Below are 21,516 nucleotides of genomic sequence, written 5' to 3'. Positions count from 1 at the left end.
AAAACATCAAGAATTCATAAGGATAAGGGGAACGATCGGAGAGGACTGCACCGCCACTCCCAGACAGAATGCATTATCTCTCCATGACTACGAGTACCACCACCACCACCACCACCAGCACCGCCGCCGCCACCGTCAACACAGCTTCTCCCCTCGCCGTGAAAACCAAGGTCCCAAAATCGTGGGTCTCTGCGCGATTACATGATAACACGGCACAATTATTTCAGGGGTGTGTGGAGAGAGAGAGAGAGAGAGAGAGAGAGAGAGAGAGAGAGAGAGAGGAGAGAGAGAGAGAGAGAGAGAGAGAGAGAGAGAGAGAGAGAGAGACGAAAAGAAATAAAAAGAAACAATGAAACTAACACGCCACAGATACTAAACAACAAAGAAAGAAAACGGAAAGAAAAGAAAATAGACCAAAGAAGGAACCAAGAAGAGGAGAAAGGCGAGTAGGAGCACCGCAGCGAGCACACGAGGGGACGATCGAGGCGAGGCTGGTGGTGAAAGGGTCCGCATCCTGAAACACTTCCGCACCGCACCTCTGCTACTTTCAAAAGGCTCTAGTTGAAGTTACACGGTAATTTCTAGTGCGTTTTTACGATTTCATTGACAGATTAACAAGATTTTTACATTATCAACATGGGAAACAGTCTTGAGAACACAGCGTATCATTTGTGGCCTTTGAAAATAGTCGTGGTGAGAGAGCAAAGCGTTTCTGAATACGGGAAAGAAGCAACACAACCCCAAAACTCTCGATTAACGGAGATTCGAGTCCGGCTGGAGAAACGCAAGGGAAGACCCGACCATTGATAGGACCCTGCACTGCCCCGCGCCCCTGGAAGGCTCCCGCACCCCTGAAGAGCCCTCTGAACGTCACGGGGCGAATCCTGCCGCCTGGCAAGGACCCACCGAGGAGCTGTAGTCGCTGATAACGGAGTAATTCAGTCGCAACAAGAGCAGCAGGCAAGGGTTCGCCACGCCACCCCGCCTCCATGCGCCATAAATCTGACTAACCATCGGATTTCACTCAAGATTTTACTGAGTGTCGTAAGCTGCTTCTTCTTGTTCTTGTTCTCCTCCTCCTCCTCTTTCTTCTCTTTCTTCTTCTTCTCTTCTATTTCTTCTTCTTGTTCTTCTTGTTCTTCTCCTTGTTCTTCTTCTACTTCTTCTCCTCCTCCTCCTTCTCCACGCCGTTTCCCTACAGTCGAGTGTTGGCGCCATGTGCTAGTCTCCTCCAGTCGTTTCTGTCCCTTGCATCTTCCTCCGTGACGCCCATCCTTACCTGTCCTCCCGCAATTCCATCCCTCTATCCCACTCTCTGTCTTTCCCGCGATCCTCTTCCCTTCGTGAGCCTCAATGAAGGATCGCAGTGCCAGGACGCCACGCACCACAGTGAATGAGTGGAGCTTGACACATCCTTCCACCTGCCATACGTGTTACTTGAATGTGTGCGCGGAATAGCAATCAGGAGAACCAGAGTAACAGAAATAGAAGTAAAGCAACAAGACCTTCAGACAACATGAAAGTATAAGAAGAAGCCAAGACAGAATAGAAGGAGCTGTTGCAAAGGCTTATCCAACGAACATTACTGGGCAGGACTGGTGGAGGAGATGGGTTTGGTAATGGAAGGTTGGTGAGTGCAAGGCGTGGATGTGATGCAAAGACGATGTTGGTGAAACGGGTGAATTGAGTGGTGTGGCTGTGTGATGGGAGGTGGTGGATGAGGAGACGGCGTTGGTGGGTGGATGACGTGGCGGTGTGATGGATAGAGGTGGATAAAGGACATCATGATGGATGGAATGAGTGGATAAGAACATGTTGGTGGAGAAAAGAGGATGAATGATGGAACGGAGATGGTGGATAAGAGGTATACATAAATGGAACTACCTACTACTACTACTACTACTACTACTACTACTACTACCGCTAGCTTAGGCCTACAAACTGAGGGGAGAGAGAAAAAAAGTAAAGGAAAGAGCAAGTGAGCCAGCGAGTCGAGAGAAGCAGGAGTCACTTTACATGCAGGAGCTTAGAGGAAACCTGACACTGCCCTTTTCCGTGTCGTAAGTACAGGGAAACAGAAAATGGGAGCGTGTTTCTTGTTCGAGAGGGAAAATGGGTGGCAGAAAGAAAACGGGTGGTCCATTCTCGTGTTATAACCTTGAGGCAGTAAATGTATGAAGGAGAGGCAAGTTTTGTGTATAGCAGCTCTGGGAAAAGAAAAACGTGGCTAATAACTTAAGAAAATAAAAAAAAAGAACATGGAATTGGGAAAGAGAAAACGGAGCTCAGTTGTTTCAGAAAATAATTAGGAATTAAATAAATGTGTAGATGGTAAAAAAAAGGATAAAATAGATTAATAAAGAATAGGAAGGACGTGTAAGATAAGAATGGAAGAAAGGTTGCAGGAATGGATGAAAGATCACACGAATGGGTAAAAATGGTAAAGATGAATAGAAAGACAGGATAAGTAAAAACATAATAATGGATGATAAATAGAATGGAATAGAATAGAAGATAGCAAGGACATGCGAATATAGGAAGGACAGGTAAAGGATAGCAAGAATGAACAACATATAGGAAGGATGAGCAGAACACAGCAAAGATGGGTAAAAGGGATAGGGTAAGAGATGGTAAGAACGAGCAGAAAAACAGGAAGTAGTAAAAAGGCAGCAAAAATAGTAAAAAAAAAGAAAAACAAAGACGAATATAACAAGGGCTGATAAAAAGACAACAACCACAAAGCAAACACAGCAGTGACACTAAAAAAAAAAAGTAAAATGATGAGTAAAAGAGCAAAAAACGAGTAAAACAGGGAGGAATAAAAAAAATAGAGTAAAAAAAAAAGGACCAAGATAACAAGGACGATTGATAAGACAATCACAGCAACAACACAGCAGAGACGCACTAAGTGAAGACAGCCCATCAAACAAGCGCGAGGAGACGAAAAACATCCTTTGAATCTCGCGTGTCTACAGAGCGTCAGATGAGGGCGTGTAGAACTCCCACCCAGCACCCTCCTTACATATGAAAGCCCCACTACAGCGAGGGAACGAACAGCCTTTGATTCCACCAGCTCGAAAAGTGCCGTGCGTGGATGGAGTCGGCTGCACATGAGAGGCGCCCCAAACAGGGAGAGGAGAGGCCCTTTAAGTCCCAGAGAAGGGGAGTGTTAGAGGGACGCTCTTCAAAGCTCGGGACTTCATGGAATTGATGTGATCGTTAGCGGGTGAAAAATATCCACTTAGATACGAGTGTTGTGCCAAGTGGTGTGACTGCAGGGGAGGAAGCGTGGTGGTGTTTACTGGTGGTTACGATATGCATGTACTGGGATGACTTAATTGTGGAGTAAATATGCAGTTATTACTTCTTCTAACTTGTATAAACTATTACACCACTGCTTTTAAGATTGAATAAAAAGATGAATAAAAGGATAAACTTACGCATGACTGTGTGTAGAGCTGGCAAATATTTTCTTGTTCTCACACATATATATACACACACATCCCACTTACTATCTTAAACTTTTTCACCTTTTCCTGCAACCTCCTCTCCCCTCTTTAATCCACTAGTTCGCCCCCTCTCCTCTTCCCACACTGTCTATAGCATGCAGCCGCTCCCCCCCACCTCCACCTCTCTCTCTCTCTCTCTCTCTCTCTCTCTCTCTCTCTCTCATTAACGACGAAGGACAACGAGGCCAGAAAAATCTCTGAGAATTCACCAGAGAACTAATTAACGCACAGGTAAGCTCAGGTATGAAGAAGTCTACTGAGCCATCACGTTCACGAAGGTGTGAAGCAAGACGCGAGATGATGAGGGAGTAATTAACAGCTGAACAGGTCGACAATAAAGGTGAATTGTTACAAGGGTGTGTGTGTGTGTGTGTGTGTAGTAGTAGTAGTAGTAACTGCGACACTACGTCTTTCAAATAAATAAAGACTAATCTGCCTAAGATAAGAAAATACATCAGATAAAATAAACAAAAGATAATTTCCGTAATGAATGAAAGAATAAGGTTCTATGAGTAACAAAACGAACGAAAAAAACGGATGAAGACGAAAAAATGCAAATCTACAAAACTAAAAGTATACAAAAAAAAAACCGAACACAAAATACCATGAAGAACAAAATAAGAAAAAAAGGAAACGAAAAATACAAAAGAAATAATAAAAAAATGAATGACAGAAATAAAACCTAATGAAAAAAGAGAAAAAGAAAAAACAAGAACTATACATTCCAACACCACTACGAACGAGCCAAATCCTCCTCCTCCTCCTCCTCCTCCTCCTCCTCCTCCCCCTAACACCCCATGCGGTCTTTGAGGTGCGTTCAGCGAGGTGGTGTTCATTTAAACGCTGTGGCTGCAAATTAAACTCTCACAGATATCTTTTCCCGCGGCCATCACTCCCCGGGCGCCACACACAAGACAATGGAGAGGGAAGGGAAAAGGAAGACAGGAGGAGGAGGAGGAGGAGGAGGAGGAGGTAAAAATAATGAAAATAATGAACGAAGAAAACTCATTAAAATCCCAGTGAAGGCTGATATTAGACAGAGAGAGAGAGAGAGAGAGAGAGAGAGAGAGAGAGAGAGAGAGAGAGAGAGAGAGAGAGAGAGAGAGAGAGAGAGAGAGAGAGAGAGAGAGAGAATCTAGTTAAAGATCGCTGATGGTTAATAACGCGAAGGAAAAATAAAAAAAAAAGATAAAAGGAATACAAATAAAGAAATATGAATGAAGAGGCGAACATGAAAGAAGGGGAAGTAAAATGACTAGTGATAATAATAATAATAATAATAATAATAATAATAATAATAATAATAATAATAATAATAATAATAATAATAATATAAATAACTTCTAAAAACGATCGAAGACGAAACTGAAGGAATAAACAAACAAGATAGAAGTCAAGTGATAAAAAGCACCCGATGAGAGAAAATGAATTTGGAACACTCTCCCACCCTCAACCTCTCCCACCACTCCCCCAGCCCCCAACACCTGGCGTGCCTTCCCCCGCGTTACCACCGCCACAAATCACGGCGCGGTGACATCCTTCGTGGGTGACGAGGCAGCAGCAAACACGCGCCACCTTACCCGTTACCTGTGCGGGGGTCGCGCCAGGCGTACAGACTAATCCCCGCATTACCTGGCCCAGGCGTTCATTACCTCATGGTTTATGGCGACGACCCACGACACACACACACACACACACACACACACACACACACACACACACACACACACACTGCAAGCAAACATATGATTTAAAACTAAGAAGGAAGGAAGAGAAGTGAGAATGATGCGTGTTTGGGGAGATTCAGCATTCTGGTACTTGTGGAGAGCAGAGTTACAAAGGATAACCAAACAGTATCATATCTTGAGATGTTTACAAGGTTACTTGGGAACTACTGCTAATATACAGGGCAAAGAGCTAATATACAGGGCAAAGAGATAGGGTAGGAAGGGAGAAGGCTCCTACCTGTCTACCACTTCCTCCATCTTGCGTTGACATGGAAATATTTGGGAAAGTACTACAAAGTATTAAAAAAAATCATAGGAAAAGATGAAAGGAAGTTCTTATTAACCTACGGTGAACTGTACACGTCTGTGCAAATATATACACTGACATTATATATATATATATATATATATATATATATATATATATATATATATATATATATATATATATATATATATATATATATATATATATATATATATATATATATATATATATATATATATATATATATATATATATATATATACAGTGTGGGTGCGTTAAATATTCCCCCACAGTTTTATAAAATAGTTAGTCATGTACACACGGGAGCAGTAATTTTGTGTGTGTTTATTCAGACAAGAATAGAGTTTGCTGAGGATTCGCTTTCAAGTATTTCTCTGTTTTACTTTCAAAGGATTCGATTCACGGATAGTGTTCACGGTTTGAGGAGGCAGCTTGTTACCCATGTTAGTGACGCAACTGATGAAGTGTTTCGCTCCGAGGGATTTCAAACGCTTTGGTATAATTTTGCAACCATTGATTCTCCTGAGGCTGCAAAAATCTGTAGCGAAATATTTACTGATGTTTGGGTTGTTATAGGAGTATCTAAAAAATGCTTAACACTTCAATTTGGTTCCTCCTTCACCTGCGTGTCGTGAAGCTATGCAAGTTCATCCAGACGTTCCTTACATGAAGAGGAGGAGGAGGAGGAGGATGAGAAGCAATAGCAGCAGGGCGAGGCGGAGGTCAGGTTCACTTAAGACATTCGTACTGGAGGCAACAATAACTCCCATTTTTGAGGTTCAGTCCGTGGTCAAGACTCAATAAGGAACACACGAGTTCCGGGCAGCTCTGTTTTTTTATTTATTTATTTTTTTCCAGTGTCTCCTTTATTAATACATGTAATCAATACCGGGAAGAGAGGATGATAAAACGACCAGCTGCCCCACCTCTTCTCTCTTCCTCCTCCTTTCCTCGTTTTCTTTTTCCTCTTCCTCCTCCTCCTCTCCTCCTCCTCCTCCTCCTCTTATTCTGCTTTTTCGTTTTTTCTTTTCCTTTTCTTCTTTTCTCTTCCTCCTCCTTTTCCTTCCCATTTTCATCTTCCTATTCTGTTTTTTTTCTTCTACTCTCTTCCTCTTCTTTTCCTTTTTCCTCTTCTTTTTCCTTTTCCAACTCCTCTTCCTCCTCCTTCTCCTCTTCTTTTTCTTCTTCCTCCTCCTCCTTCTCCTTTACACCTGAGCAGTAGGAGAAATAGAAGAAATGCGTAGAGAGAGAGATAGAGAGAGAGAGAGAGAGAGAGAGAGAGAGAGAGAGAGAGAGAGAGAGAGAGAGAGAGAGAGAGAGAGAGAGAGAGAGAGCGCTTCCTGGAGAAAAGTAAGGGAATGAAGAATGAATGAAGGAGGGCGAGAAAAAAAAACAGGAAGACAAAAAAAAAAGAAAGAAATAACAGTGGACCCAATTTTCTCGCGTTCCTAAAATAACTAAATAAAAATGGATAGGAAAAAGAAACGATAAAAATATGAAATAAAAGAAAAACAAAAATACGTGAACAAGGAAAGAAAGTTAAATGATGCAAGAAAAATAAAAAAAAAATAACAGTACGAAGGAGGAGGAGGAGGAGGAAGAGGAGGAGGAGGAGGAGGAGGAGGAGAAATGGACAATACAGTACGCTTCCGACATCGCCCCCCCTCCTCTCCCCCACCACAGTAAACGTAGCGGTAATAGTGCAAGTTAGGGGGGGAAATGGGATGATAGGAGGGGATGGGGTGGATTGGAGTGGGTAGCAGAGGGGAATGTGGAAGGGAGAGAAGTTGGAGTGGAGCTTTATGTGGCGTGGTGGTGGTGGTGGTGGTGGTGGTGGAAGGTTGGGGGCGATGTGTTGTGGTAAAAGTCTCTCTCTCTCTCTCTCTCTCTCTCTCTCTCTCTCTCTCTCTCTCTCTCTCTCTCTCTCTCTCTCTCTCTCTCTCTCTCTCTCTCTCTATTGTCCCTACTTATTTTCTCTCCCCTTCTGTCCCTAATTATTCTCTCTCTCTCTCTCTCTCTCTCTCTCTCTCTCTCTCTCTCTCTCTCTCTCTCTCTCTCTCTCTCAGTAACACAAGGGCAGCGGCAAGAATCCACTAGGCCTACGCGTGGCAGTGCCTGTATAAAGACTAATATCCCTGACCATCCATCATCCCTGTCCATAAATTTGCCTAATCTCTCACATCTCTTCCCTAACTCTGTACTAATAACCTTATGATTGACTCCATTGTAGTTATGTGCCGGCTATTTGAGACGTTATTTCTTCTCCCACCACCATCACCGCTACCGTCACTTCTGATAGGCTCCGTGTGCTTTTGAATTACCTATGTTTATACTCGTAGCTTACTTTGTTAAGGAAAGATAACATGTTTCATATGTTTCCTCTTGAAATCTAAGCCTATCAATGCTGAACTCGTTGCTTTTGCTCCTATGATGTTTGCTAAGGATAGGAAAAGGAAACCGGGCGATTGCTAAAGCTAGGAAAAGGAAAACGGGCTCTCAAACGTTTCAGCGTCTTTCCTCGACTACTTTTAAGAGGCTCCAGCGGAAATTGTTAGGGTGTTCATGACTGTGCGATAATTAATAAGGAAGTGTTTCAAAATACACGCCACAGTCTTGTGGGAATTATTGTGGTGCTCATGGCTGCGGTGAGAGATTAACATGGATTCTGCAGCAGTGATAGGGAAGCCATTTCACGATAACTTCAGTAATCATGCACGAGTACGTGCGTCTTTTGAAAAATCTTACGAGAGGGCAGAGGGTTTCAAAATACGGGCCCTTGTTTGGTGGAAAGCATTGTGGTTTTCATGACTGCGGTCTAGACTAACATGGGTCCTGCATCAGCAATAGGGAACCAATTCACGATAACCCGACCATTTACGTTGCCTTCGAAAATAATCCTTGAGAAAACAAAGCGTTTCAAGATACAGGCCACTGCCATCACTGCGGTCTAGCCTAACAGTAAAACCAGTCATGATAACCCAACTAACCGTCTGCATTGCCTCTGAAAATGGTATTGAGAGAACGAAGGGTTTCAAAACACACCCTTATTTATGCCTCCCTTGCTCAGTCCATCAATACCTCGATTAGATCCCCCTCTTTACGTCACAGGTAAAGGTGCTGAGGGTTCTAAAATCACTCAAAGGGCCTAATTAACATGCAAACAAGTGTGTAGTAGCATTCGACAGGTGAGTACTGATGAAAAGAGGGTATAGAAAAGGGTAAACTAAGAGACAAAATAGCTAGAAATTGCTACTCTGTCATTGCTTGTTTAATCTTGCCATTACTTCTTAAACATGAGGCAGGAGTGTGTTATCATTGTTTCGCTTTCCTCCTTTTATCCCCCTCTCTCTCTCTCTTTCTGTCTTCCCTTTTCTCATTAATCATCTTCCGTTTCGCAGTCTCTCCTCTCTTCCATGTTTATTCCCTGCGTTACTTAATCTCCCCTTGCCACATTCTCTTCAATTACTGGTCTTTTCAACTGCCTCCTCTGTCACTATGATGATCTCACGGCCTCATTTCTCTTCCTCCTTCTCCTCCTCCTCCTCCTCTCTTTTTTTCTTTTCTCTCTCTTATCCTCCCTTTCCTCCTCTTTGCTGCACTTTGTTTCCTTATTCTTCCATACGTTCTCCATTTAAATTTACTTACTCATTCATCGCCTCCTCCCCCCAATCTCTCTCTCTCTCTCTCTCTCTCTCTCTCTCTCTCTCTCTCCCCCGTCATATGAAAACACTAATATGCATTTTATATGAAATTTTACGCACAAAGAGAGAGAGAGAGAGAGAGAGAGAGAGAGAGAGAGAGAGAGAGAGAGAGAGAGAGAGAGAGAGAGAGAGAGAGAGAGAGAGAGAAAGTCCGGGCCGAATGCCATCCTCTTAAATCTAATTACCAGATTATTTTTTTTTCCCCACTGCTTCTCTCGCACGACCCTTAGCGTTCATACAGGCGTTAAGAAAATGGGGCTTCAGCGTTGGCGAGGCGTTGGGGAGCGGCAGGGAGTGAGGGAGGGCGTGCATGGATGTGTGAACTGAGCAAACCAGGAGAAACGAGGGAAATGAAACGTGAAGGTGACAATGAGGAGGAGGAGGAGGAGGAGGAGGAGGAGAAGGAGGAGGAGGAGGAGGTGGTGGTAAATAGAGGAAGGAATGCTTGGAGGAAGTTGAGAGAGAGAGAGAGAGAGAGAGAGAGAGAGAGAGAGAGAGAGAGAGAGAGAGAGAGAGAGAGAGAGAGAGAGAGAATCTGGTTAAAGGTCGCTGATGGTTCATGACTTAAAGGAAAACCAAAACAAAACAAAAATAAAAGGCATATAAATCAAGATAAAGATGAAGAGACGAACATGAAAGAAGGGAGAAGTAAAGTGACACAAGATAAGAAAATAATAACAGTAATAATAATAATAATAAATAAAAACTTCTAAAAACGATCGAAGACGAAAGGGAAGGAATAAACAAACAAGATAAGAAGTCAAAAGTGATAAAAAGAAGCGGATAAGAGAAAATGAATGGGGGAGAGGAGAGAGATGAGTGAGAAGAGTGACGGTAAGAGACATTAAGGAGGAGGAGGAGGAGGAGGAGGAGGAGGAGGAGGAGGAGGAGGAGGAGGAGGAGGAGGAGGAGGTTAAGATATGCAATAGCTCTGTGAAAGAAGGAAAGACGCTGTGTGTGTGTGTGTGTGTGTGTGTGTGTGTGTGTGTGTGTGTGTGTGTGTGTGTGTGTGTGTGTGTGTGTGTACAGGTGAGGAGATGTACAGGTAAGTAACTCATTATCTCAGTCTAAGAACCTAAGCCTTTCTTCACAATCCTTATGATCTTCAGTATTTTTTTTTATTTATCAATTTATTTATTTATTTATTATTTTTTTTTACGTTCGCTTCTCCCCCTCCTCTCCGTCTTCCTCCCTCCCTTCTCTTTTCTCCTTCTCTTCGTCTCCCTCTTTCCCGGCCTATCTCGCATCTCATCTTCTCCCTCCTTACCGTCCCCTACCTACTCCCTCTATTTCTTACTTTAATGCCTGCCCCCCTACCCCCCCTCTCTCTCTCATCTCTTGGCGCCTTCCCGAACCCCATCATGCTTATCTAAACACACACACACACACACACACACACACACACACACACACGGCGGGGTGACAGTACACGAGAAGCTTCGTTAGAAAAAAAAAGGTTACAGAAACGTCCTTGCTTTTTTTTTTTCATTATCATAAACGGTAAAGGTGATAAAGTGGAGAGAGCAGAGATATATTAACCTGAAGGGATGGAACACACACACACACACACACACACAAAAAGTTAAAAGTAAAGAAATAAAAATCAGCAAAGGAAGGAAAAGAGAAATAAGGGAGAGAAAAAAAGAGAAAAGAAAATAACACTACATTCCTGTACCCTTACACACACACACACACACACACACACACACACAATGTACTTAAGTGTTACAAGGTCGGTAGTGTCTCCCCTTCAGGAGTTCCTGCAGGAGGAGGTGCAATTGGTAGGGGACATAAACGAGGCCCTACGGAACATCGAGGAGGAGACGAGACCGTGTGGCCGAGGAGATTACGCGGAGAAGGAGGAGTACTGAAAACTGTGTGGTTGGTGGTGGTGGTGGTGGTGGTGGTTGGTGGTGGTCACTGGTACGCAAAAACATGGAGGGAAGTAACGAGGAAAGGGAAGAGTAGAGTAGCAGTGGGTGTAATACAATTAACAGCACGGGAGAGAGACAGGACAGACAGACTAATAAACACGTTACATTCAGAACACAGAGATATACGACACACACACACACACACACACACACACACAGAGAGAGAGAGAGAGAGAGAGAGAGAGAGAGAGAGAGAAAAATTATACAGATATAGTTAAGCAAATAAACCACACACACACACACACACACACACACACACACACACACACACACACATACACACACACACACACACACACACACACACAACCCGGGTCACAAAACTCCTGTAGGTGGCGGAGGAGCAGCAAATTTCTGTCACCACCCCGTTACGTCTCGCGCCGCCAAGCCACGTCGCCTCCCTAAATATAGCCAACCCGCTACATCTACCCCCTCCCCCAATCGCCGCCCCTCGCACACCCGCAGCCCCGCCACAACCCAGAGCCCTGTGACTTGTGGGGGTATTTAGGAGGCGGAGGAGGAGGCAGCGAAAGGTTTACACAACATGACGAAAGCAGAGTGCAGTAAAGTAGCAAGAACAAGAAATATGGAACAGAAAAAACGCGGGAAAAAATTTAATGCACACAGTAAGAAAACAACTGTAGTGTAGAGAAGAAAGCCGAGGAAAAAAAAGTGTAAAGGGAAATGTTGCACTTAAGCTACTGGACAAGATCACACACACACACAGAAAGATATTATTAAAAAGAAAAGAATAAAAAAAAGTATATCAGAAAAAAAAAAAAAAAGGAAATCGAAGTAAAGAATAAAGTGTACTGGTATTATAAAAAGAAAATAAATCATGTAGAGAGAACAAACTAGATGCGAAAAGATCACACACACAAAACAGAAAGATATTATTAAAAAGAAAAGAATAAAAAAAAGTATATCAGAAAAAAAAAAAAGGAAATCGAAGTAAAGAATAAAGTGTACTGGTATTATAAAAAGAAAAAAAAATCATGTAGAGAGAACAAACTAGATGCGAAAACAAAAGAAAATTATTAACAAAAAAAGGAAAGATAAAATAAAACTTAGATAAATGTGCAAAATAAAAAAAAAAGGTGAAAAAAAACAGGAAGAAAAAAAATGGTGTGGGATTTGTATCATTAAAACAGGACGGAAAAGAATAATGGTGCCAAGAAGGATGATGAACTGTGGAGAGAGAGAGAGAGAGAGAGAGAGAGAGAGAGAGAGAGAGAGAGAGAGAGAGAGAGAGAGAGGAGAGAGAGAGAGAGAGAGAGGAGAGAGAGAGAGAGAGAGACAGAGACGAGAGAAGAGAAATTAACATACTCAAAATTAGTAAAGAAAGAATATGCGAAAATACCACGATACCTGAAATAAAATCCACGATACCTGAATAAAGCCCACGATATCCTCAAAAAACCCTACAATACCTGAGATAAACCCCACAATACCTACATAAAACTACATTACGTTCCAAACCTGTAGGAGAGGTAACCGCCAGATGGCCAGGAGTCAAGTCAGCGAATACGAACAAATGCCAGCGACTGAGGCGACCCAACTAACTCAATGAAATGTGACACCTCCCGTCCATTAGCCATTACAGCCCAGCATACGCACACAACATGACGGGGGTAAAAATAACCTATAGAAAAACACAAGAGAGAGAGAGAGAGAGAGAGAGAGAGAGAGAGAGAGAGGGTGAGGGAGGAAAGGCAAAGGTACAGCTGTTTGCTATTAGTCATTACAGTTCGTCATTTTTACACTAAGTTCGTGACAAGGGATGCTGTGAAGTACGAAGGGGCCACGTACAGGTGACACAGGGAGTACAGGTAAGGTGACTGTATTACGCCTCTCCTTGTGCCAACGGGTGATGCCACAGGTGAGAAAATTGGCTTTTATGACACTTAATGACGCACAGGTACAGTGGGAGGAGTTAAAGGGAACAGTGAATATACAAACTAGGGGTGATATTCTAAGTAAAAATGAAAAAAAAAAATGAAAACACGACGCCACATGGATAAGGATTAGCTTTTCTCTCTCTCTCTCTCTCTCTCTCTCTCTCTCTCTCTCTGATCGACGCGTTTTACAATGGTTTTGCTTTCAAGATACAAATCATGACAGGGATACATGAATAATGGCAGCACAAACCTTACCCACTCACTCTCTCCCTCACACAGACAGGGCCACATTCTCAAAACACTTCGGCGCCTCTCTCGACAATTTCCAACAAACTTCAGTGGAAGTTACTGGTGGTTTTCAACAGTGCTTTCATCATTCTACTGATACTTTAACAATTCTGCATTATCGACAGAAAAAAAAAAGCCATGAAAACCTGGCTAATCTTTTTCCGTGGCCTTTAAAAACAGTCCTCATGGGAACCCGGAGCACTTGAGGGCACTGCCAGCGACTCACCGTACAAGACGTGTAGCATGACGAAGGCCGCCTCGCCGTTGGAGGGCTGACACGTGTACTTCCCGGAGTCAGAAGGCTCGGCTCTCTTCACCAACAGCTGGCTCACCGTTTTCTGTCCCGTGTGCGTCACCACCACCACGCCACCAAGGTCCTCGTAGTCGATCACCTGTCGGGGGCAAGCACAGGTAACTTTCGCAAGTAACGTCTTGATATCTCCACAAAGGTGTTGATTTTACCACGGGATTGTGTGTTTTAAGGAGGATTGGTAAAATTAAGAAAAGCATTACAGGTAACTCTTGGAATTTGGGGGTGATTTAAGTTATGTGGCACTGGAGATGTAAGTTGAAAAAGAGTGCTGATTTTAACTTGAGTTTACGTATGTTAAGGAGGACTGGGGTTAGACAAGAAAAGCAGTACAGGTAACTCTTGGAAATGTGTGAATAAAAGATAAATGTAAAATTTCCTGTAAAGGTGTCAATGTTATTTCCTAATTTTCGAATGCTGAGGGCTGAAACAGGTGAAGAAAACAGTAAGGTCAGGATGACAGATAGCTATGTTACTGTGCCATTCTCACCTCTGTTAACCCTTTCCCTGTGACACGAAATGATTATGTTTCACCCACGCTAGTTCCAACCACGATAAAAAACAAAAAAGGCAACATATCTTAACCAACCAGGGGAGAACAATTTCTAGAAGTTATAGGTGATGTGATAATTCTAACAGGATCTGGTGGGGAAGCGACCGTGTACAACGTAGGGAAGAATTATGAGGATGGTAAGGAAAGGAGCAAAGGGTGACAGTGACTAAAGGAACAGTGACACGCCGCCCGCGTCACATTAACAGAGGCGCGCTAATGAAGGTACGTATGGCTGAAGCGAGACAGGTGATGTGTGGCGGGTACAGATGACTCGGTGATCAGGTGGGACAGGTCATTATTAGGCTCCCGGCTCCGTGATGCCATGGTAAGGACAGATGTGGCTGGACAGGAATTGACAGGGATAGGAGCTGGAAGATGGCACTAAAGGAACGTTGGGATAATGAAAGGAGTAGAGTATATGATAACTAAAAGACACTGTGATCTATTTTATCAAACATCCTGTTCATTTAAACACCTGTTGGGGAAGAAGATTGTAGCACTTGTTCAGAAATTTATAAAAGACTTCATTGGAGGTTCTGAATGCAATAAAAGAAGTTTGCTTGATAATCTAACCGCATGTTAGAAGAGAAAAAAAAAGGCCCACTAAGGTGCTAGTCTTTACAGAGAAAGTCAAAAAAGATTATCCAAAATTGAAGGATAAACGTGGTGATTTTGTTAACGCAAGAGTAACTGTGTGTGTGTGTGTGTGTGTGTGTGTGTGTGTGAGTGTGTGTGTGTGTGTGTGTGTGTGTGTGTGTGTGTGTGTGTGTGTGTGTGTGTGTGTGTTGGACCACTATGTTTTCTTTTAGGTTTTAACTGATATTCTAACTTGTTTTAAAAATCTTATGTTGGAATATACGTATACTGTACTTGAAAGTAGTAGTCAATAAACTTACTTACTTACTTACTTACGAGTGTGTGTGTGTTGGTGTGTGTGTGTGATTTAGTGCACGTCTAAAAACGCTGCCCACCCAAGTGTTCTATTCCAAAAGATGAGCGTCACTTGCAAGCACACACCTTCACGCCCCACCCGTGACCATCTGCGGCCTCTCATTAGCGCTACGTGACACCTGAAAGCACCGCCTGGCACCCACCACGACTCCCGACACACCTGACAATTCTAGACCGTGGTGGTGGATACCTGAGAGAGAAGAATTTTTTGGGCAAGTGAAAAGGCATGAACAATCCCCGCGACCCGCGAGGAGGAGGAGGAGAAAAACGAAGAAAAAGACGATGAAAAGAACGAAGAGGAAGAATACCAAAAACAAGAACAGGAAGAGGAAGAAGAAAAAAAGGAAAGAAACGAAGAACAAAGACAGTTTACGCTTATTGAAAGACTAGATGCATTTCTTTAGGGTACACACACACACACACACACACACACACACACACACACACTACACACACACACCACACAAAGCTGCTCGAGGTCACTGGACGTAAGTAGTTGCTGTTGTTGTTGTTCAAGTTTTGTACTTGTAAACTTACAATACCAGTTGAAAAATGAGTTTATAGTGTGTGTGTGTGTGTGTGTGTGTGTGTGTGTGTGTGTGTGTGTGTGTGTGTGTGTGTGTGTGTGTGTGTGTGTGTGTGTGTGTGTGTGTGTGTGTAGCAATAAATCTTTGGATACACACACACATACACGAACAAAAACACATGAATCACATCTCGAATTCGCGCGCCGAGGTGAACGTGGAGGGGAAGTGTTGAAATAAACGTTGCGAAAAAAAAAAAAAATGAAACCACGAGAAATTTGAAAAACTTGAAAACAAAATACCACAAAGTTTGGAGGAGGAGGAGAAAGAGGAGGACTGGAGGGGAAAAGTGGGCGGCATGGAGGCGTAGAAAACAAACATCCATGGGCGTGGGAGGATATGGGCGTCGGCGTAACTTTTTCTTTCTCCCCAACCAGTATTACCTCACTCGCTCTCACCTCTCCCGCTCTTCCTCTCACTCCTTCCCCATCTCTCCCACTTTTCCTCTCACTCCTTTCCCTCTCCATTTCTACGAACTTCCAAAACACCCCACTCATCATTATTATTCTCCCTCCTCCTCCCTCTTTTCTCCCTCCTTTTTCCTCTCTCTCTTCATAGTCCCCTCTCAAAACTCTTCCCTTCCCAGCTTCTCTTCTCTCCTGCCACGCCCCTGACCTCCCTTTTTCTTCCTCTGTACGACCCTTAAACCACTTCCCTTCACGACCCAAGCCCCTAATCTCCCCTTCCTCTCACCCCTCTTACTCCCCCAACAGTCACACACTTCATCCCACCCACATTCCTAATCTTCCCCTCCCTCGGGCCGTTCAGCCTCATCCACGCCTCTAATCTCCCCTTTTCCTCGCCCCTCTTCATCGCAAAGGCCCCCATCCCTGTCCTCCCCTCACCCACAACACCATATTCTGAAACAGTTCCACATTCCACTTCTAATATTTTCAAAAGACTCTAGTGGTTCAAGTTACACGGATTTTTAAGGGTGTTTTTTATGGTTCTAGTGGCAGATTAATAACAATTCTACATTATAAACAGGAGAAACGGGCTTGAAAATCGGGCTAATCGTCTCTGTGGCCTTTGAAAATGGTTGTGGTGAGGGATCGAAACGTTTCAGAATACCTGCCATAATGTGCCCTCCCTTCCCTTCCACAAATAGCTTACGACAGCCTTATCAGCATTATAGTTATCAGCGGGGTAATGTCAAGCTGCCTCCCCCTTTGCTCTTCCTTTCCCTGGCCCACCCTGCTGCTATCAAAGGGAGAGAAGAGGGGAGAGAACGGGAAAGGAAAGAGGGGACGGGGAAAGAGGAGGTACAGAGTTGATTTGAAGGTAGAGGTCATGATGATTAGCCTAACATTTCAACACTAAAGGTACAGTACAAGACCTTTACAAGCACGTACAGGAGAGAGTAGGAATAGAATGAATAGAATAACTTTTCAGTGTCCAACCTATATATATTAGAACGAAGCACAATCAGTAAGGTACTATTGGGAAAGCTCTAACCTGGTATAAGAAGTGAATGAATTAAAAAAGAAATCTGGTGAACTATTTTGACAGCATAAGAAAGGTATTAAGCCTCAGTTAAAATGACACACACACACACACACACACACACACACACAGTTCAGAGTTTTCATCACTTACCACCTTAGAGTTTTCTCAGTACCGTTTTGTACATTGCTAAAACACACGGAAAAAAAAAAAAAAAAACGAAAAGATAAAAGAAACACAAGACAACAAGGGTTAGGTTAAGTTAGTTTAGGTATTAGAAACCAGACGACATCGAGTAACAAGATACATTTTTTAACCACACACACACACACACACACACACACACACACACACAAGAAAATAAAAATATCGACGGAGAAAGAGCGTACCTTCCTATTCCTATGCATTTCAAACCCTGATCCTCACTACCCTTAACCTTACTTAGAGGTGGATAGGTATTAAGAAACCAGACTACATCGAATAACAATTTTCACCAACAATCAGACCAAAGTAAACAAAACTGACGGAGAAAGAGACAGCTTACCTTCGTATTCCTATGCATTTTTAACTTCTAATCCTTTCTAACTTTAATAATCTAGGTGATGTACGACAAGAAACATCTCGAGTGGCTTCCGATCAAGACAAGGTAAGTTAAACAGCAGTTAAAGGGTTAAACTTTTGCCATGTTTTATTTTCCGTGTAGTAGTGAGATGATAATAATGTTAAGAAGTCATAGTGAAAAAAGAGGAAGAGTGATAAAAGAGAAGGGATGAAAGAAAGAAGGGAAAAACTGCGACTCCCATTAATATTTTTGTTTCGTCTCATTTATTTTGTTTTCTTTCTTCTTTTTAACTTGAGCTGACACACTTGAAGAACGCTGAGAATTTAAACTTTTTTTTTTATTTGCATTTTATCTTGTTTTGCTTCTGTGAGTTATTTATCTTGGACATGACACACACACACACACACACACACACACACACTCTCTCTCTCTCTCTCTCTCTCTCTCTCTCTCTCTCTCTCTCTCTCTCTCTCTCTCTCTCTCGCGCTCCCCGCTACGCCTCGCCAAACATTTTATCTTTATTCATGGCTTCATTAAGCTTCTCAATTTGCTTTCTTCCTCATCTTCTCAAAATAGAATACATTTTCCAGTATTTTCTAATGTACTGGCACTTAAGAGTTTTTTTCCATATTCACAGTTCTTCCATCTTTTTCCTTTGTTTTGTTTTTTTTTACTTATTTTTTTCCTTTTATTTCCTCTTCCACAAGTCTGTTTTCGTATTTTGCAAAGCCTCTTCTCGTTTCCGCTTTCCTCCTCCTCCTCCTCCTCCTCCTCCTCCTCCTCCTCCTCCTCCTCCTACTCCTTTTCATCGTCTTTATTTTTCTCTTCCGTTTCTCTTTTGGTTTGTTTACTCTTAATTTTCTGTCACTACGTTTTCTGTTTCTTTTCCTTCGTATTTTTTTCTTCTTCAGTATTCTTTTCTTTTAATTGCATTCTTCGTGTACTTCTTTGTAATTACTTTCTTTCCCCTCCGCTTATTCTTTCTTATTCCTCTTCTTCTCATTTAATTATCTCTCTCTCTCTCTCTCTCTCTCTCTCTCTCTCTCTCTCTCTCTCTCTCTCTCTCTCTCTCTCTCTCTCTCTCTCTCTCTCTCTCTTATCTTTCTGGCTAATCTAGCGGAAAATTCTCCACCACCCTCACACACTTTCTCTCTCTCTTTTTTTTTTTTTTCCTTTCCCTTTCCCTCCTCCCTCCCCCTCTCTCTCTCTTTTCATGACTCACTAGTTACACCCCGCAGCTGCTACACCCACCACCACACCACCACCACCACCACACCACACTGCACCCTCACACACGACCATTTTTACACCAATGACCACACCCACACACACACACAACTTTTTCACATCTACATACATATCTTGTACTATTTCTCTCACACACACACGTATATCCACCAATAGTGAAATACGTACACACTTCTATATCTCTTGTTCATCCCTTACATCTTTCTTTCGTGATATACACCCAAAGTTCTGCATCCAAAAGTGAAATACGTAAATTACACACCGCTATGTATTTTACTGGTGTTTTAGTGTCATGTCCATAAAATAGATTGGGTTTTGTTTGACCATTGTTCTCATTCAAATTCTGATGTTGGTATTCATGTAATGCTGCTAACTATACCTCCTCTACATTCTTTACAATCTAACATGCATGATCTACATTCTACACTCACTGAGATACGCACAAACTTGAGTATTTTTTTTTCATTTATCTTGTCATTTATTTTATTTTTAACCTGTTCCGGCACTTTACACCTTTCTCTACATTGTTACTCTTGTCTTTTCTTGTTTTTAGTGCAAATACACGCTTTTACTATAAACTAATAGATATCTGGACCCAAAATGCTTAGATATACCTAACTATACTTTACACTTAAAATAACAATTGTACTCTTGAAATTTATTGATGTTTTATTGATGTTTTATACACTAACTACAAACTATACTTAAAAACAATGACGGTCTCTCTCTCTCTCTCTCTCTCTCTCTCTCTCTCTCTCTCTCTCTCTCTCTCTCTCTCTCTCTCTCTCTCTCTCTCTCTCCTCCATTAGTCCCCATAACACTCCTTCTCCCCTTCAGTCTTTACGAACCGTGTCAACCCTTCTTAAGTTTCTTCCCCTCCTTCCCCTCCTCCTCCTCCTCCTCCTCCTCCTTCCCATTCCTTCTCTTTCCTCTTCCTTCCCTCCTCCTTCCCGTTCCCTCCCAACCGTTCTCGTAACTTTTCAACCCCTTCATGTATCATCCTGTCCGTCTGCCTGCCTGTCTGGTGGTGATAGTACTAGTGATAGTGTTGTTGTTGTTGTTGTTGTTGTTGTTGGTGGTGGTGGTGGTGGTGTAATAGTAGTAGTAATAGTAAAAGTAGTAGCAGTAGTAGTAGTAGTAATAGTAGCAGCAGCAGTAGTAGTAGTAGTAGTAGTAGTAGTAGTAGTAGTAGTAGTAGTAATTATTGTTGTTGTTCTTGTTGTTCATTTTTTTTTCCAATGACTCACTAGCTACAGGTAAAAAATCATCTAAGAAAAAAACTACTACTACTACTACTACTACTAGTACTATTATTACTACTACTACTACTACTACCACCACCACAAACAATGTCACACCTTCACCACAGATACAAAACAAAAGGTACCAAACAGACCAGGTAACGCAACACAGCAGTACCCTTTCACTGCACCACCAGGCGTCTGAGTATAAAACACCACCTCCAGCCAGGCCTTTGTCAGCTGCTGGTCTGCCTATTTGTCTGTGTTTCCACTTCATTTGCCGGGCAGAGAAGCGCCTGTTGTTTGTCGCTGTTCGAGTCACTGTAGGAGGGAAAGGAGAACGGGGAGGGGGGTGGTGGAGGCGGATAAGAGAGGGAATGTGTATGTTAGTTAGGGGGAAGAGAAGGGAGATAGGTAGGTGGGTGAAGAGGGGGAAGAGGAGGAAGATGATGAATGTGTTGTGGATAAGGGACAAGGGGGAAGGAAGGTGGGCGTGAAGGAGGCAGGATGTGAAGGAAGGAGGGAGGAAGGGAGAGGTGAAGAAAGGGAGAGAGGAATAAGAAGAAAGGAGGGAGGGTGAACGACGTACGTTTGTGTGTAGTGTGTGTGTGTGTGTGTGTGTGTGTGTGTGTGTGTGTGTGTGTGTGTGTGTGTGTGTGTAAGGTGATGAGAAGGAAAAGCAGGTAAGTAAATACGAGTATGGTAGTAAACTTAAGTATGTGATATGGAGGGTTGGTAGTGAGATTAGTGGGCAGAGTGAACACACACACACACACACACACACACAGGTGGAGTGAACAAGTAAGGTAAGGTGAAAAGTACAAAATAGGTAAAAGAAAAAAAAAACAAATATATAGGAATTAGCAAAAAAGAGAAAAGAAAAAGTAAAAAAAAAAATACGTAGAAAAAAGAATGAGAAGAGTAGGAAATGAAAAAAAATTGAAAAAAAGACAATTGAGAAAGTGAGGATAAGAAAACAGTGAGATAAAGAATAGGTAAGGAAACTAGGAAAAAAAGAAAAAAACAGAAAACAAATAAAAACACAAGAAAAGCAATATAGAAAAAACGTGAACTGAAATAAAAACAAGAAAATACAGAAAAAAGTGAGGAAAAGTAAAAAAAAAAACGGTAAGAAACAAAAATAAATCACAAAAACAGAAAAAAAACAGAAAAATGAGAAATGATCGAAAAAAAAGGGGAAAAAAAAAACAGTGAAGGGAAGGAGGCGGCAGGGTGTGGGCCATGGCAGGGAGCTCTGGGTGTGTGTACAAGTGTCAT

At 42.4% G+C, this 21,516-nt stretch overlaps 1 protein-coding gene across 1 annotated transcript in view; it reads right to left on the bottom strand.

The window, feature by feature from the left end:
- LOC135089576 (zwei Ig domain protein zig-8-like) overlaps positions 1 to 21,516 on the bottom strand; it is a 79,398-nt gene that overhangs the window by 14,759 nt on the left and 43,123 nt on the right. Inside the window, exon 5 of the mRNA XM_063985319.1 lies at positions 13,573 to 13,738. Coding sequence (XP_063841389.1) covers positions 13,573 to 13,738 — 166 coding nt within the window. The remainder of the gene's footprint in view (positions 1 to 13,572; positions 13,739 to 21,516) is intronic.

This window comes from Scylla paramamosain, chromosome 33, assembly GCF_035594125.1.
Source record: "Scylla paramamosain isolate STU-SP2022 chromosome 33, ASM3559412v1, whole genome shotgun sequence".
Lineage (NCBI taxonomy): Eukaryota > Metazoa > Arthropoda > Malacostraca > Decapoda > Portunidae > Scylla > Scylla paramamosain.
Note: the sequence above shows the minus strand (reverse complement) of the source record. Positions and strands in the feature narration are given on the sequence as shown.